Source organism: Protopterus annectens, chromosome 2.part2 (genome assembly GCF_019279795.1).
Source record: "Protopterus annectens isolate FY-2018-M chromosome 2.part2, PAN1.0, whole genome shotgun sequence".
Classification (NCBI taxonomy): domain Eukaryota; kingdom Metazoa; phylum Chordata; order Ceratodontiformes; family Protopteridae; genus Protopterus; species Protopterus annectens.
Genome location: NC_056730.1, coordinates 776,645,296 through 776,664,978, shown reverse-complemented (window position 1 = coordinate 776,664,978; position 19,683 = coordinate 776,645,296). Strand labels below are relative to the sequence as shown.

Here is a 19,683-nt window from a genome sequence, read left to right as displayed (position 1 = left end):
TGCAGTTGTGGTTGCATGCCTCATCGTCATCAAGAAGTTTCACTTTGGATCCCATTCTGAGACCATATCACTTATCTTATGTATTCAGATACAACGATGTAGCTTAGGTGTTCGTTTAAATAGTTTATTACACAAAAACACATCAGGATGGGTGAATGGAACATTAAACTTAAACGAACTGGCTGACTGACTGCTACACGCTTACATGTTTTAAATCTGGTTGCTCACTCAAAATGGCACTCTTGCTTGTACGTGCTCAGTACTTATATGTACGTGCCCTTAGTCTGGAATGGCTCTTAAAGGTATAAACACACTGTGATCTACAAAAGGTTCAGGATTGACATTTAATTTGCAGTTACTGTCTGTGCAGAGTTTGTATGTTTCTCCTGGTTCTCTGATTTCTCTCCACCTCCAGTAATTGTGTCTTGTCAGTTCCTAACTCTGAACTGTTTATTTTTATGTACACTGCATGTATGCCCCTGGCCAAAGGTCATAATTAACTATGGTCCTTGAAGGACTAGTTCACTTCCTGGTAAATGCATAAATTAATATAAGCAACCCCAATTAATTTATTATGTTAGTGAATGTATTTGTAGGGTCATAGGTAAGAACTAGGCTAGCTGCACTTGCAGGCCATTTTAAGCCTGCTCAGTTTCCTTTTTTGTGCTCAAAATAACCTATCCTATTTGGTATACATTGCCTTACTTACCTGATACCTGGGAAAATGTGCTGATAGATGCATCATTGTAAGTCATATAGCCCTTACAGATGTGTACAGAGCAATGGGAAATTCTGCCAAGATTCTAGGAAATTAATGAAATGGGCAGTGGCATAGCAAGAGGTTCTACAGTTCAAGTTCTCTGCTGGGGAACCTTTTATGTGGGTCTGCATGTCCTCCCTGTGTTTGCATGGGTTTTGTCTGCATGCCCTTGTTTCTCCCCATATTCCAAAGATAATATGCAGTGGGGGGAATTGCGTACACCATGTTGGCTGTAGGTGTGAATGTGTGTGGTATGGAAGGACAGCTGTGGCAAGGCTAGCATCCCATCAGTGTGAAAATGTGTTCTCCATGATTGTCATTGTTGATATGACACCTTGACCCATGTGGAGGAAAAAGGGGTCATGGAAGGATGGTTAAAAGGACTTTAATTAAATGCACTATTATTAACAGTAGTTGTATCCCAGCAGCTGCAACTACAGTGTTAGAAGAATACTGACTACATAACTGAATGAAATGTCATCACATATGACTGTTAGACGTATGGCATGTATGAAAATGATGACATAAAATCCACATCAGAGAAATTTCTGTAATTGTGGCCTGTGATAAAACATTGGATTACAAACTTGCCCTTAAGTGCTTTTTTGCCCAGCACCCCACCCCACCCCCACCAGGCTTTAAGATCTCCCTTTACACATGCTGGTGCCTCTTTCAGAGTATGCTGGGTTCTTGTTACACCCTGGGGATCAGAGACCACTATCTGTGGTGGACAGACTCCTGGGGTATTCATACAAGGAACACAGGCTAAAATAATTATTGTCCAACTTGTCTGTGTCCTATTTACATTTTAAAATCCATTGGGGATAAGAACTGCTCTATACCTGTTGTGCAGACAAAAGATGGGCTGCTGCTCATAATTAAAAGCACGGAAGAACAAAATATTATGCAGTGATTGTTATGTGAGTACAGATAATAGACAGTTTAAATGACACAGTATAGAACCATTGGAAAACAAAGATTACCTACAGTGCGAATCTGACAAAACTGTTCCACCTAAGATCAAGTCCCTAAAAACAGATAAGGACTTTTGACCAACTCCAGCAAACAAAGAACGGCAAAGTGATTAGCTTTTACTGACTGCTAACTTTATTGTATAACAGCATGTTACCCTGGAACGCCAGGTATCTTAGACAGGAATTTAGTAACATAGTTTCAGGTTCCCAATTACCCAAAGGACACCCCTGTCTTTCCTTGGAATGATCATATTCTCCTAAGCCCCACAGCTACAAACAAGCCTGTCTCTAGTGCTAAGCAGTGAGTTATACACTTTTCTGCATTTTAGGAATTACCCAACTCTCAAAACAGTCTTTCCTTACAGATTGTTTCTTTCCTGTTAGGTAACATGACCCAGGTACAGCCCTGCTACGCTCCCCTACCCATCCCCCATAACATTCTCTTTATACCTATCCCTCTATAATATCCCTCTCTCCAAACCCACCCCTTCCTGTTCCCAGGCACAACCCACACTTGCACCTCCCCCACCTCTCTCACATTACAACTTGGACTCCACCATCCCCTGTACTTACTCCACCAACTGTTAATATCTACATTCTTTACTATCACTCTTCTATAATCTTAGACTTTACCTCTCTTACCTACTGACTTTCCTCCTAACATCTTTCTCAACCCAAACTCTCCTTTTCTTGCCTCCCTTACTACTTCTTTACTCCCTTACCTCCTATAATTCCCATCTAGCACCAACATACTTTAATCCCATGAACGCTCATGATAATCGACTCACACACCCTCTGCAATCCTTTCCTGTCTGCCCTTCAGTCATCTCTCTGAATACTCTCCTTCCTAAAATCAAAATTCCTTCATCCCCTACTATCTCGTTTAAAAGCAAACTAAAGTACCTATACTACAAACAATACTCCGTCCCCCAAACTCTACTTCAGTCAGGTAATATTCATCCAAACCCAAGTCCCAACCCTCCTCCTCCATCCAATAATGAATACCCCTGATATAGTCACTCTGACAGAAACCTATTTGAAACTTCATAACCCTAACAGTGATATCTTCCCTCCTGGATAAAATATACTTAGACTAGATCGACAAAAGAAAAAAGGGGGTGAAGTGGCCATTGTCTACTCTGACCACCTCACTCTCACAAGTCTTAACAAATCTACTCCCTCCTTTCCACCTGCTGAACTCCTAACTTAACAACTATACCACCATCACTGTTGTAGCTATCTATATTCCCCCAGGCGACATCACCCATCTCGAAAACATTCTGTCCTATCCTTCCCAACACATGCATAATGAAACCATCCTTCTTGGGGATGTAAATATAAACTGGCTAACCCTATAGGCACCTAACACTACTACATGGAAGCCAAAAAAAGGCAGCAAACCAGTTGAATTCCACTGCAGCAAACCAGTTCCAAGAACAACCAAGCACACAAAGAGAAAATACCACAAGTTTATTTTAAAACAACAAACAGGATTGAGGGTTTTCATTGAAAAACTTCTTCAGAATGGATCACATAATCCTAGCTGTCTTATAGACTGGATTTTAGTTTCTGATCCCCTCAAGTACCATAACCCTGAAATCCTACCCAATTCCCTAAGTGATCACTCCCTATAAAAGAGCTTAGATATACACCTCACATCACTAGGCCACATAGATACATTACCTGTCACAAATTATCTAACTTCTGTCCTGTGACTTTTAATGACCTCCTCTTTAGAATTAGCTGGACACATCTAACTCTACTCCCCTTAGATGAAGCTATCCACTCTTTCAACTCTAGCTTCCTAAACATCCTTCATTCACTTGCTCTTCTCTGCACTGTTCAGATCAAAACTAATACAGTCCCATGGCTAACCAATGCTACCTGCTCCTTGATGAAAACTAGAGACAGGATGTGGAAAGTATGGCTGAAAACTAAACTTCCCACCCATTTACAAAAATGTGAAGAACTCAGAAATCTGACTAAAAAACACATCATCAAAGACAAAAAAGACTTCTATTTCAACCCCCGAATGTTCAAAAATCAAACCGTAAAAAATTTTAGAACTCAATAAATCAAATTCTGCACCCAAGTTACCCTTCTTCTTCCAACTCTTCCCCAAACAGCACACCAGTAGAAACTGCTACCATTTTCAATACCTGTTTTATTGAATCCATTTCTAAGATGATAAAGCCCATCCCCTCTACTACTAGCACAAATAACTCCTCCATATCCTCTCCTACTCTAAATTTTTCTAACACTTTTTCCCTCAAATCTGTACTCACTAACTATATTAAATCGCTACTCTCTAAGCTTAAACCCTATTCTTCATCAGATGATAATTTCCATCCCTATTTCCTGCAGGTAGCAGCTGAATCTATTGCTATCCTTGTATCTATCTTAATAAACCACTCTATCTCTGAATCTAAAGTCTCATTGATCTGGAAAGAATTCTACACCTTGCCCGTACATAAAGGAGGTAACTCCACTGAAATTACCAACTTTAGACCTAGTGCAATCCTCTCACCACTCTCAAAAATATTGAAAAATGCATACACAAGCAAGTCGTGCAACACCTATTACAGGAAAACTTGCTCACTCCCACCCAGCATGGCTTTTGCCCACAACATAGCACTACTACTGCCCTAATATCCTACATCAGTACTATTTCTCTGGCCAGATACAATGATAAACTTGTCTCTTGTCTATTCCTCAACCTCTCTCTTGCCTCTGATACTGTCTTCTACCCTCTTCTACTGACTAAACTGTCTAACTTCAACTTCTCTGCTACTACTGTTACCTGGATTTCCAGCTATCTCTATGACCGTTAGCAATCAGTGAGATGGCTTTCAGCTCTCTTCCCTCCTCTCCCAGTGAAGATGGGTGTCTCGCAAGGATCTATCCTTGACCCATTATTCGTTTAATATCTTCACTAATCTCCTCTATACCTCCTGTCCCCAGTCATCCATCATACAATATGCAGATGACTGTATGGTCATCACCATCTCTGACACTCCCTTTGATCTTATCTCTGCTACTCAAGCATGTTTTAACTCTGTCAAAACCTGGCTTTCTCAAAACCAGCGTATTCTTAACCCTAGAAAAACAAAACTCTTACTCTTTCTTTCCAAAAACGTCACCCACCTCAAACCCACATTTTCTATACTGTCCCTCGATAACACTTCCATCACGGTTGAATCTAACACAAAACATTTAGGAGTCATTATAGATGACCAACTTAAGTTTGACTTGCATATAAATTACTGTATTACAAAGACACACCAAAAACTGGGCCTTCTTTATCAGAACAAAAAGTTTCTCACTAACAAAGCAAAAGTAACCCTCTCTCATGCTTACCTCCTATGTAGCCTGTTGTATAGCTCTCAAATTCTCACAAATCTCAACTCCACACTCCTAGCCAAATTAGAGTCGACTTACAAGTTTGCTAGATTCGCTGCACACCAAACTTATAAATCTCACCATTGTCTTTCACTAAAACACTTAAACTGGCTAGAACTACCCCACCAGCATCTTCTCTTCCAATTCCTGATAGTTCACTCAGTCCTAAACCAGAAATCCTACTGTCCCAGCCTTTCTCCTCTCTTCTCGCAGTATAACCCCACTAGGTCACTACATAGCTCCGACCAAGACCTGTTACAAATATATAAACCTAAGACCAAAATTGGATGTAACCTCTATAGCTACCATCCTACCATATCATGGAACAAACTGTCATTAGAAATCAGGTCGCTTAAACATTTTAATTGATTTAAAACAGCCACCAGAAAATACCTAAAAACTCACTGGTCTTGCCTCTGTACTCATCCTCCGTAAACCACCATACTATTTCATCGGCAGTCTACCAACTGCCCTTTGTATACCTATACTTTTATTTCATTTTTCTGCACATTTTTAGCCTTCTAATCTGGGCAATAACCTGACAGCAAAATCTAAAAGCTGTAACCTGGATAAACTGTCACTGGTTTTGTCTACTTCTCATTTTTCTCCTGACTCAAACTTTTGTGGCAATGACAACTAATGGCATTCTTTGAAGGTTTGTAATAATAATAATTAAAAAAAAATGTTAAACTACTTCTACTGTAAAATACTATAACTGTAGAATACTGAAACTTTTATTTTATCATAGGTTCATAGGTTCATACTAGGCTATCTGCCCTAGGGCATTTGGACTCTGCCTAACCTGGACTGGGATATTATACCAGAGTGAAGGGAGCCTCTGTTATGAATCTGTCCCTCCAGCATGTCCTATTTATTTCAGTGCTGAGGTTCAAGTCTCTCGAGTGTTTAGCTCAATGGGATTTGGATTTTCTGAGGTGCAGCATGTCCATTAATTCCGGGTTGGACATGGCTTTATGAACAGGCGGTATGCTACTGAGTAGAGCTGGAGTTTCTTTAACCAGGCAGCATATGGCATCTGTATGAGCCCTTTGATCCTCTTGATGAGGTACATTTGGGGTCTTTTCAGTTGCTGCAGGTGTCTCTGATCTAGATGTGAATCCCTTCATGATTAGGTGGGTTATATAAAATGTTTTTCTAACCACTTTGGCCATGTGGTTGTCAAATGAGAGATTGCTATCAACTTGGGTCCCCAGGTCTCTAATTACTTCTTCTGTACTTAATGGATTACCACCTATGTTGTAATTTGTGGGCACTTTGTTTTTGCCAAAGGATGACTATACACTTTTGGCATTTAGCTTGAGGCCATGGCTCTGGCACCAGTTGTCTGTTTCTATGAGGCCCTTTTGAAGGATGCTTGTGTCGGCTGGAGAGTTGATTATGGCCAGTTTTTTGTCATCTGTGAACTTGGTCAGCCACAGTCCTTCCGTGTTGGCCTGTAACTGGTTTGGAGTCTGACATGGTTCCAGCAATTCTAACCATGTGGGTTCTGTCCTTGAGCCAGTTTGCAATCCATCTAGTGACATAGGGGTTTATATTTAAGCTGGTGAGCTTATCTGTAATGCACGAGGGGGTATATGTATCGAAGGCTTTTTTGAGGGTCAGGTAGGTTGTGTGGACCACCCTCATCAATGGCCTTGGTGACTGTTTCAAAGAAATCAACCAGGTTTAAGAGGCAGGATCTGCCCTTAACAAAGCCGAACTGGGTAGGATCCAGTGTCTGTAGGTCCCCAATATCTTTATTTATGAGGTCCATGATGATCCTTTCCATAGCTTTGCAGACCAAGCTAGTCAGGCTTATGGGGCGATAGTTTCCAGGATCCGTTGAGGCACCACCTTTATGGAGAGGGACCACTGTTGCTGTACGCCACTCTTTGGGCACATATCCTGTAGTAAGGCTGAGATTGAACAGTAGTTTTATGTTTGGGTTTAGCTCTTCTTGGATTTCATGTAGGACGCGCCCGGACACTGTCTGGTCCCATTGATGCTGTGTTTTTGCTTTGGATACCTGAGCATCTGAGATGTCAGGGCAGCACTCTGCTGGGATAGATATTTGCCCTTTGGTGGGGAGGGGAGACGCTGAACCTGTCAGCTAGGATGTTGGCAATGTCTGTGGGTTCAGTGTATTTTTTGTCATTTTGGACTAATTCTGAGCATATCTGAGAATTACCACCCAGGTTCCTAACATAACTAAAGAAAGCCTTGTGCTTATCCTTAGTGTCCTGTGCAATTTTTCTCTCGAAGCTGGCCTTAGACAATTTTATGAGTGCCCGTAGTTTTTTGCTAATACTGATCAGCGATGCCTTCCCTTTTTGGGATTTTGCTCTATCATTTAGTGGCTTCCTCCTTCTATTGTATAGTTTGTTTATGGCTGGGGTCCACCAGACAGGACGCCTGCCTTTGGAGGATTGGGTCTTGGTTTTATTTGGGATCGATGATCCATGCATTCCTGAAGGTGTTCTTTCCACAGGCCGGGGCTTTGAAGGATTCCACCTCGGTTTTGAGGAGTGTGATTTGCTGTAGAGAAGTTTTTCACTGTGGGGGTCTGGATGTGAATATCCAGTGAGATTAGTTTATGGTTTGATCTTACCAGTGAGGGATACACTTCTGGTCTGGAGCATAGAGTCCCCATGTTGGTGATGATCAGGTCCAGTATGTTTTTCCCTCTTGTGGGAGTGGTAACAAGTTGTTCCATAGCATTTGAGTTTATAAATTCTAGAACCTTTTGTTCTAGGAACCTTTGGGCTAGGGTGTTGGAGCTAGAGTAATGCTCCCAGTCTATGTTTGGGTAGTTGAAGTTGCCCGATATAATGGTGTTTGGAGACCTTCATATTTTCCAGTGTTCTCAGGAAGGCCGAGTGAGGTTCCTGGGTTTGGGAGAGTGGTCTGTAGCAGGCTATAAACTGGAAGGCAGTTTTACCCACTGTTAGTTGCACATGGATAGTCTCTGATGCAACCTGGAGGTGTGGGTATCTTTGATGAATATCGATACTTCCCTCCTTTTGTGGTTCGGTCCAAGTTTTGGGGCCGAAAAGCATGGTATGAGGTATAACCTGGTAGTACTGGGGTGCTCTCGGGAGCCCTAAACCAGGTTTCTGTTACTGCACAGATATCGATGTTCTCCATGCTGCATCTTGAGATTTAGACTTCTGGCATTGAGTAGCATTACTCTTAGTTTCTTATCCCTTGTGATACCTATGGAGGTGGGTTTGTCTTTTGAGCCTTGCTAAAAAAGCACTATGGGGGGGGGTAGAGCCTTGCCAATATCCAAAAAACCCAGGGTGACAGGTGCAAGCTATCATCCCAAGCTGACAGGCATTGGATCCCCTTTGAATGACACCAGTACTTAAGCCAATTGTTGAAATTGATCATCTTGTCTTCATATTGTGGCATCATTCTTGGTGAGGGTAAGATGCTACTCAAGGTCACATGCTCAGAGAGCTCCTTTATGTCTCTTTTCATGTAGTCCAGGGAGGTACATCTCAGGTCATTCACACCAGCATGGACAATGACTGAGTCATATTTGTACTTGCCTTGAGGACCTGAGTGCTTCTGATATGGTATGATCCTAGCTGGCGCACAGGATGCTCACCATGACCCTCTCCTTGTTCAGCCTGGTGAGCGGGACGCCAGTGTGCCTGACGAGTAGAGTCACCTATTACAAGTGTATCAGGTGTGTTGTTTAGTCTTAAGGGCTGTGACTGTTCAGCACACTGGCTTTGTGAGATATGTGTTGCACGTGTTTTGTTTTAGGTAACGGTTTGCTGGTGTCTGCTTTGAGGTCTCTGCTGCTTAGGCAGATCTTTATTTAGAGCCTGGTATGTTTTTGTGTGATTATGTGTTTGGTTTGCTGTCTAGCCTCCAGTTTGACTATATGGTTGCATCTCTCACATGTGTTGCATTTTTGGGAGGAGAGGGTTGTCTGTGTACATGAGGCAGTTGTAACATTGTCTCAAGATTCCCAGATTCACCAGCTGGACCGATTGACAACTGACCTTTGGACATGCTTGAATAATATTGGGAATTCCTTATAATAAAAAAAAAGGGACAGTGGGGAGAGGGTGTAGTGCTTTTAATTTTTAGTGCTGACTTATATAATTGATTTAGTGAGCAAGTGCCAGATAACTTAAGTGCAATGTGTTACAGGTAACAAGGAGATAAGTACAGTAAGCAATGCAGATATCACTAGTGATCCACAATAACAAGCAAACAAACAACAAGCATATAAACAAAGCTAGATTCAGCAGGCCTGGATCTAGTCTATGCTACAGCAAACAAGGTGTACCAATTTCAGTATGATACAGTTCAAATATTCAGGCACTATAAACCTTAAATTCCCCAGCTCAGAAGGGCAGAGTCCAGCCTCTTCTCCCACAAGAGTGCAGACCTCAAACCTTCTTAATGTAAAATAACTGGCCTGAAGCCCAAGTGCTTAAACCAGAACTAATACACTTTAAGAATAACAGACACTGGGCTCTCAATCAGCAGTTCCCAACTTAGAAGGATGAAAGCTACCTGTCCTGCCACCATAGTGCATGCCACAAACCTTCCTAATGTAAAACAACTGGTCTGAAGCCCAAGTGCTTAATCCAAAAGACTTAGAATGATAGCTACACTTTAATCAAGTTACTACCAAGCAGTAATAAATACAAATGAATACTTTAGAGAATGCCTGGATTAGTGCTCAAGTTACACAAACAAAGCTAGATCCAGCAGGCCCGAATCCAGTCTATGCCACAGCAAACAAGGAGCACCAACTTCAACTTTTATTTTGTCTGTTTCTGTTAAACTTATTGTAATATTGTGGAGCTTTTTTCCCCAGGCCTCCACTGTAAAAGGGCTACTCAGCTCAGTCGGACAAACCCGGTCAACAAATGTAAAAAAAAATACATTTCTGAAATGCATAGGATGAAGTGGTAAGCCTCCTTTAGAAAACACATTGTTCGCCCATTCTTGGCACATTTTAGTATGATTTAAGAAACCAAAAAAAAAAAAAAAAAGCATCCAACTCTACTGAATCATCTGTAAGCATAATTTAATAAATAATTTAATAAATAAATTTTAGTTGTGTAATGGAAAAAAGTTATGAAACTACATTGTTTCCAGCTTTACTGATGCATAGCATTCTGCTCCCTAGTCTTTTAACTTATGTTATTTGGTCTTTTTTATGTATCAGTTGTTGACTGCTCTCATCACAAATATTAAGCAAATTAGTCTTTATTTCCTCAGCTTCACTAAAAGGTTCTTGCATTTAACTTAAAAGTGGTGGTTGTTTTGTTATTAAGATTTCACAGCAGTAAAAAATCAGTCTAAAGATCCAGGATTAATATATAACAATCATGGTATAAGATCTCCCAAAGCTAAACTACTCTGTCTGTTCACTTAAGTGCACAAATAAGATATAAAGCAGATTTTTATCTTTAATGTATTTTCTCCTTAAACTATATTCTGTTGAAAGTGGGAACACTATTTAACTGAGTAAAGTTTAAATTATAAATGAAACTCAAATTCCCAGTAAATTGTGGGAGCTGTGTGGGGACTGTATAAGGTGCAACAAAGAATTGCCATTATTTATCAGGGCACTAAAATGCTTATTCACATGTTGTGTAGTATATGCATTTCTGTCCATACTACTGTAAGTACCCCCTGAAGCCAGTTTTCCCCTAACTCACCCAACTTTATTATCATACTGCTGTGACATCATCTGAGTTTGCTGTTTTCTGTGACTTAATTTTCCTTAGTTCTATTCTTACTTCTAGGGTGGGTTCTTTCTCAGAGTAAATTATCAGGATGCCAAGGGAAGTATGGAAGAAATAGATCCTGAGGGCATTCACAGTAGTATGGAGAGAAAGCTGTATATCGGATGACTTGAGAATTAATGTTTCCAGGGTAACCAGGTGTGGTACATATGGTCCATATATCCACAAAGACAGGATGGGGAAAAGACACCACATGATTTATTCTAACTGTGCCCTCTCCTTGTAGCAGATAAAGAAACCACTGGCCCAGACAGTACACTTCATTTAGGGCCATGGGATGGTACCTTATGAAATGCCAATGGCTAGTGTGCATTTTGACTGAGAAGGGGAAAGAGAAACAAACAGCTTACTGTGCTTGATATATCAGCAGATGTTCTAATAGGTAGTGACATTAAAGACAAAACATCTACATTGACAGGAGTCGAGAAGGTCATTTAAGGAATATAGAAGGGAAGACCCAGGCAATGCCCACATATCTCCTACAGCAGGAAGTAGTGATGTGACTTCCTCAGGAAAGTGCAAGGTAGTATCAGGAAGAGCAACTTAAGCAACAGCTGCCAAAAGGTACTGGACCACTTTGGGAAGGGCTTACGCAGGGGATGAGTTGGTTGGTAGCAACACATTTGAATCTGAAACACAGTTGTTGAAAAAAAAATATTCTTCCACTGGAAGAGGAACTGTGGAAGACCACAGGGATAGATAGACAGAGATGAGACAGACCCATCTTATAAATGCTGTCTTACAGAACTTGAGGGAGGTAGTCATGAAGGCACCAGATCCTCATGGGCAGTTGGAGTTTGTATACAGGAATAAGTGGTTATTGTGCAATAAATGGACCCTGAAGGAGGCTGTAAAAGAAATGACTCAGCAGTGGTAGCCCAGTGGGCCTTACATTGTGCAGCACTTCTGATGATAGGCCATGAAACCTCAGACCATTGGGGCATAAAGCATCTAAAGACTAGGCTTATGCACTATTTTTTTATTGTCTAGGCATTGCAAAAGATGTGAAAGACCTCTACAAGACATGAGAGTAGTGTCAGAAGAGTGGCAACACAGGAGACAAATCTAAGGCTATACTGATGCCATTGCCTGTTAGTGAGGAGCTGTTTTGGAGAGCAGCAGTTGTATTGTGGGCCTCTTAATACCCCAAGCACTAGAGGTAATAGGTAGATTTTTGTGGTGGTAGAATGTGGTACTAGATACCCTGAGACTGTTGTTTTTTCATCCCTTATAGTAACAAATGTATCCAATGCTCTTTTTGAAATTTTCAACAGGATGGATTTCCCCTGGAAATACTGTTGAGCAGATGGGCTTATATCACACCAAAACTCCGGATTTGTTTGTTTAACCATTTCAAGCTAATGGGCTGAAAGTTAACTAAAATGGAGCAGTAGCTTTGGTTATGGTTTAGATAAAAACAATGCCTGAAAGACAAGAACAAACTATAAGTGGCCCACTATGGCAGGAAGCCAGTTTCTACCATCCATCACATACATTTGTTATGCTAATTACTTTAATTGAAGTTTACCATTATGCCAAGTATTAATCAATTATAGCTCTTAGTTCATAATTTATTCAGTCATGCAATGCATGACCATTTTAATCTCTTCCACCTTCCTGCCCTGTTAATTTAGGCTCTTACATCCTAATGACAAATGAAAGCCAATAGTGTGATAATGATCTTAGTTTAAATATGATAATTGTTTGTATATTATTAACTGTAATACCCAAACAGAATTATTTTTGACTCCATTCTGTACTTTCCTGTACTTTCTCAATATTAAAACATTCTAGAAATTAATAACACTGAAAGTTAAGCCTCCATTAAATGTTATTTAGAATGTCTTACAGTTATATTAGAGTGGCTCAGTCATGTCAGTGGTTTACACTGCTGCCTCAAAGCTTTTGCTTCTCTGAGCTGATTCCTGTCTGAGGTGCCTTTGTGCTGTCTGATTGATCTCTCTGTGTGCTGTTTTGCTGCTGGCTGTAGTCTCCTCCCATATTCCAGTGATATGTCATAAGGCTTATTGTTGGTCTTCTAATTTGCTCTTAGATATGAATGAGGTTTGTAAAAGAATGTGTGCATGTCCTGGAACTGACTGGGACCTATCCAGGGTTATTTTTTTGCCTTGCGTGGAGGGATATGTTCCAGCTCCCTTGTGACCCTCAGTATGATAAAACTGATATGGAGGAATGAATGGCTCCAAGTACCTTGTTACCCACAGTAGTAAGAAACTGGTATTGGGGAATGATTGGCTTCAGCTCAGTTATGACCCTCAATACTATAAAGTGTGTACTGGGGAATGAACGGCTCCAGCTCCATTGTGACCCACAATAGTATAACATAGGTGCTGGGGAATGAATGGCTCCAAATCCTCTGTGACCCTCAATAGGATAAAGTAGGTACTGGAGAATGAATGGCTACAGCTCCCTCATGACCCTCAGTTGGATATGAGGTATCGGGTAAAGAATTCTTCCAGCTCCCTTGCAAACCTGATGAGGATATAATGAGTGTTAGAGAATAAATTAATAAAATTATGTCGACAATGCATCCATGTAGACCCCATACATCTTTTGGATATCTTTCCTTTACTTTGTAATGGTGACTTTGCAATAGATTATTCTTCTTGGAGACTGATATTTTTAAACCATTTTTGTCTGTCTTTGTTTGGTAATATGGATTCAAGACAGCAAAATTGGAAATGAATAGGGAATGTATTCTGCAGTTCTTCATTATTAACAGTATTGCTTATAGTGTGAAGATGTCAGTCAGTATTATCAACAACCCTGGATAATACAATATTTAGTAAAGTGGAAGCAGTTATTTAAAATGAAATGCTTTTTTGCTTAGTTCAGAGCATCAGCTTTATTTCACTGACTGCTGCACTACATTAACACAGGCTGAAAAGTGAATTTTGATCACTTTAATTATAGTGCACAATTTCTGTGCAGATTTGGCAACCTTATTCATGTGCACTGGAAATTTCGCATAATTATGAACATATCCCTGAACATGAAAATTCCAATAACCAGGATATTCTTTTGAGAATTAATTTTTAATTGCAGAATTTTTGTTACACTTTACCAGATTTATTTATTTTGCTTACATTTATTGTATTCAGATAATTAATTAGTATGTTTTCTTCTTAACCAACAGGTTTTCCAAGGAAATTTTGACAATGACACCCACAGAAAGAATGTTATCAATCCTCCTATCTATGCACGATACCTCAGAATTCTTCCTTGGTCTTGGTACGGCAGGATCACTTTGAGAGCAGAGTTGCTGGGCTGCACAGAAGAGGAGTGATAAGGGACTGCTTCTGTTAACTCCTGGAATACTGCTTAAAAGTTTCCTTAAAAAAACTGTGCAAAACATTTAGGAAAGCAAATGAGGTGTCATAAACAAGTGCTCAGTTATGGTAGGCCAGAAACCTGTATTTTGTAAAGTGTTCTAAGCCTGCTATCAAATTCTTACATACATTTTTTATTTTATTTTTCTTCTGTTAGCATTAGTGTGGAATATACTTTTGCTCGCTTTTACTGTTTTTCTTCACCTTTTTTATATTAAGTAACAAGTAGTACCCCTTCACAAAAAATGCATTCTAAATCAAAGATTTGACAGTAGCCAGGGGAGGTCTTGAGGTCATGAGTTAGGTGTATAGTTAAAAAGACACCTTTGTGACAGGAACTCTAAATGCTTCCACAGTGAGTTGCCTCTTGGATACCTAGTTGTAGAATTGGTTCCATTGTGCCTATTAACACTATGCTGTTTCTGATTTTAGTTGTATTTGTATATTAAACTATTCAGTGAGTGTATAGTTGTCTTAGAGCATCATATACTTTTGCTTATCAAGATATACATTTATGTCATACACCTTGACTTAAATATAATGATGTTTATGTCTTAATTGCATGTCTGAAGTTATTTTTAAGCCCTTTACAGAAACAATGCCCTACTCTGTCTAAACACAGGCTGAAAACTGAATTTTGATCACTTAATTATAGTGTACAATTTGTGTGCAGATTTGTTAATATTTTGAAACTACAGTGTGTTGCACCCCAACACAAATTGTCATTTATCTCTGCTAGGCCCATTAACTGAAGTGCATGAAAAAAAATTGATACATTCCACTGTGTTTTTGCATAAACAAAAATCTGACATTTGTCTTTCAAGTAACGCTAAAGACACAGTTCATTCTCTGTGCAAGCATCCAAGTTTAGAAATAGGCAAAGGGAGTGGAGGTAGTGATGGGAATTATAAAGTGATTCAGTCAGAAAAAAAAGTATATGTTTGTCTGTACTACAACTTTATGACATTACATTGGATTCTTATTCCATAGTTTTGTTGTGAGGGTATTATTTCACACAAAAGTTATGTACTCTTCAGCTAAAATGCTGCAATCCTGTGATGAGGCCCCATGTCCACTTTACTGATGTGCTCTGGACATTTTTTTTCCTGTGTATCCAGTATCTTTGTGTGATAAGCAGTCTGTTAAATGGACATTGAGATATACATTGCAGAGTGTTAAGGAACACAGTTGTAATTTTTGTTAAATTTTGTAACTTATTTTTATATTGTATTTCGGTTGTATAAATACACCAAATGGTATGGCTACAAAACAGCATTCTGCCATGTTAATTTTAAATAAAATGGTTTCATTTATCGATGTAACTCCCTGGATCAAGCATATTTCTGGTATTCTGTCATATTAAAACACATTTTGAGAGATGCATGTTTTAAAAATTGAAGGTCAATATTTTTAAATATTGTTTCCAGAATTTTTAATCTGCTTTTCATCAACTGAAAAAGATTTATGAAAGGTTATCAAATACTACATTATTAATGAGAGTTAACAATGGACTCACTACAAAACTTACTTGAAATTGTTTTAGAATGTATGAATATGTATATTTTCAGAGGTTTGTGTGTGGAGTTTTGAGTGGGTTTATTTTGTATCATGAAACGTTAAAAAGAAACTGTTCAGTTATACCAGTTTGAGAGAGTAGTACAATACCGCTAAATTAAATTTTAGTCGTGCTGTACAACAAATTCAACTAGACTGTTAACTGTCTTGTCTGTAAATCTATTAACAACATTCCCTAACTGTAGTATGTAAATATATATATATATATATACACATGTCTGTTATGTGGCCAGAAAAATATAACCGGGCAAGAATTTTGATGGTCATTCTGCCTCATACCTCAGCAAACACAAGAAAAAATACTTTGCTGCAATGTACACAATATCACATAGCATGTTACTATGATTATGAAATACCCTTGTATCTAATGAAAATGCAGTTTTCTGTATTCCTTGGAAATTGCAATGACAGATGGCTTTGCAAGTTGACCAGTTATAGCAACACTTAATATGGCAACCATCTGGTACAAAAATTGTATTTGTGCAATTATATTTATAAATATAGCAGTTTTAGTTTTCAAATGAAGGAGAAAATAATTGTATTAAGTACAAGTTAACAAGGTTATATACATGTTGTTTGAATGCAGTATACTGAGTTAGCCTTGTCTAAATGATCGAGCAACGAGAAGAAAACAAGAGCATCTATTTATTTCATTGTCATATACTGATAGGTCTGAAGTTCTGTACTGATGTGTCACCTTTATGTAGCCAAAATCACATATTATTTACCTCTCATTGCTTCACTTTTGGTATTGTCTAGACGTTATCCAAGCCTTGCAATATGAGCAGCTAAGTGTCAACCTTACAAAATCCAGTTTATGAATTTGTTATTCTATAGCCAGTGATTAAAACGCTGAGCGACTTGTATGACTTGGCTTTTGGATTTGGCGTGTCATTTAGTCACATGTTTTAGCCTTTCATATGTCGCCATGTTGATGTACTGCAGATTACCTGTGACATGCATTTCTATGAGGGTATCTCATTGCTTCAGCAGTCCTGCCTTTATAGTTTACACAGTATCACAGTAAGTGGCAACACCAACAGTGTGCTACACAGGAGTATGAATCTGTACAGTACATTGTCCACACTTACTTTTCTTCACATACACAATGGGTTGCCTTATTTTAATGTGTGCTTAAGCAACTTACACATGTAATAATGACTGCATTTTAATATGTTATACTATGTTAAGCATGTTTCTTAAAGTGAAAATTTGGAGGTGGAGCTCTACAGTTCCTTCTTTTGACACATTCCCCAGTAAGTATACGACAGCAGTTACATTATTAGACATTTCAGTACTGTACTTAACCTAGCGCAGCAATATGTACCAGAAGGAATGGCATTACTTTGTGTGGTGTTGTGGATACAGCTAACAGTCTAATCATCAGACAAGACTTTCACCTGCCTGCTGTAACATTACTCTCTGTTTTTAGAATAAGCAGTGCATATTTTAATATGATTGTGGGAAAATGTCAATCCAGCGCTAGTATGACTTAACTAAGTGCCAGGTGACAGCAGTCTGAATGTGAACAGTTGTATTCATTTTTTAAGTTATAAATTTGAGTCGTAATAATTTGAGGCATGGGCAGCCTTGTACATGCTTAATGTGCATGAATGAATAATAAGCTCCACCTATTTTGTCATCGGAAAAGAAATAATGACTACCACAGTTCACACCAGTTTGACATTCTACTTAGCACACCTGATCCTTAAGGTTTGTACATAGGTTAAATGTTCTTGTCCCAGAACTGTAAAAATCATATGCATAGGTTAAATGCTCCTGACACAGAATCGTAAGATCACGTACATAGGTTAAATGTGCCTGTTCCAGAGTTGTAAGATCACATGCATAGGTTAAATGGTCTGCCTCCAGAATTTTTACATTGTGAGCATAGAATTAAATGTTTCTGTCCCAGAATTGTAATATCACGTGCATAGGTTAAATGTTCCTGTTCCAAATTTGTAATATAATGTGCTTAGAATTAAATGATCCTGTCCAAAATAGTAAGATCATGTGCATAGGCTAAATGTTCCTGTTCCAGAATTGTGAGATCATCTACATTGGTTAAACGTTCCTGTCACAGAATTGTAAATCCTGTTGATATGATTGGTCCTGATGTTCCAGCAGTGAATTTGGTGGAGGATGTCTAGATCTCAATAAGCTGAGAAAAAAATATATATATTTAAAATATGTGGTGAAGTCAGGTGCCCTTCATGCTCACATTGGACTAGTTGCACTTTTGGGGTGCAATGTGGAGAGTAGTCAGACATCCTCCTTTTTCTTCCTGCCTTCGTTTACTGACAGCACAATTTTGTTTGCAGTTTTTGTATCCACAGTAGCAGCAAACATAGTATTTATACAGGTTTTAGTTGCACTGAAAGGTTTACAGAGCACTCATGTTGGTATATGGGATGTTAGTTGCCTGTATTTGACATAGAAGAAATAACACAAAATCAAATGGCTGCAAGAACTGTAGACTAAAAACATTTAATTGTTCCTCTAATAAGTACTTTTATTCTTGTTAAGATGCCATTCAAGTCCATCCATTGCTTTGTGTGGGTATGATAAGGTATTGCTGAGGATTAAGGCTATGAACTATTAACTGTCTGCTTCCTGTATTCTGGGGTTTGATTCCCTTCAGTGTCCAGGTGCCTACTGTGCAACCTGGCAGTGCTCCTGGATCACCACTGAAAAGGAATGCTTATGTCCAATGAGCCTACCTTGCAAAAAAGTTAAATAAATAAATTAAAAAGGCCTTTATGGGAAAAGTGTGAAACATGCTACCAATAACAAGTACATCGAATGTTTTTTTTTTTTTTTCTTGAACAAATGTTTATTTTGTCCTGAATTAAACCATTAAATAGTTAAATAATAAACAGGAGTGCATATTCATGTGGTTTGGAATGGAAAACTATAGAGTTCTGAGGATCAGGGGTTTGCATGTGATCCTTAAACAGGCAACACAGCCACCCATCGTTGTGAACAAAAAGAGATGAATCTGCCAAAAGGAGATACTGTTGGCTCTCTGGAATGTTAGTTGCAGCTTTGGCCACACTAGCACATACAATTATGCATATTGGAAAATAAGGTAGTTGATAAGGTAGTTGCAGTTAAGTAAACATCTGTAGCACTGCATAATGTGTTATTCCAGGTACTCTGGTACTCTATTCACAATTCCATTGTTGGACTCCTTTAAATATTTCTGTTTGTGTTTCCTCTGAAAGGTTTTAAGGAATTCTAATGTTCATTTTCGCTAATCTGAATGTCGTAAGGTGGCATTTTCTAAATAAAACAAATTTTCAGTCCTTATGAGGTAATGGCAGAACTGTGTAACCTAGAAAGCTGAATATGTAACAGTCTGAGCTGCAGCCTCTTCAGCTGTAATACTGTAATGTTTTGTATATACTCCAGTCCTGCAGGTTAATGCAACATCTGTATAAGCTTGTGTGGTCTTCAGTCTTACTAATAAAATTTCTGAAAATTCAACTTCTGTTTAGTTGCCATTATTTACTCGCAGCTCCTTTGAATGTAAAGTCATACGCTTGGTATTCTGTCATGCTGACTGTACTATCTAGCCTTTATTGTATTTTAACCTTTTATCTTTTAGGCAGTTTGGCAGTGATGACATCTGTGAAAGTACCATGCGATGTTTGTGCTAAGCTGTATTCCCAGTGCTATAGAAGATGCACTTGAGACCATTAATGTGTAGTAAATCATTTTCAGACTGAAGAAAGGTGGTGCGGCTGCTGAAAGGCTGCAGTACATATGTGTGGTGAATGTAGTTACATATGGTAAATGCAGAAATCTCATTATTGTGATGAAAGAGCTTTTCTTGTACGTTGGATTGT

The 19,683-nt window shown here is 38.9% G+C and overlaps 1 protein-coding gene across 1 annotated transcript in view; it reads left to right on the top strand.

Moving 5' to 3' along the window:
* Nucleotides 1-19,321, top strand: part of EDIL3 (EGF like repeats and discoidin domains 3) — a 3,472,995-nt gene extending 3,453,674 nt beyond the window's left edge. The window contains exon 11 of the mRNA XM_044064145.1: nt 14,068-19,321. Coding sequence (XP_043920080.1) covers nt 14,068-14,217 — 150 coding nt within the window. The 3' untranslated portion in view covers nt 14,218-19,321. The remainder of the gene's footprint in view (nt 1-14,067) is intronic.
* The last annotated feature ends 362 nt before the right edge of the window (nt 19,322-19,683 follow it).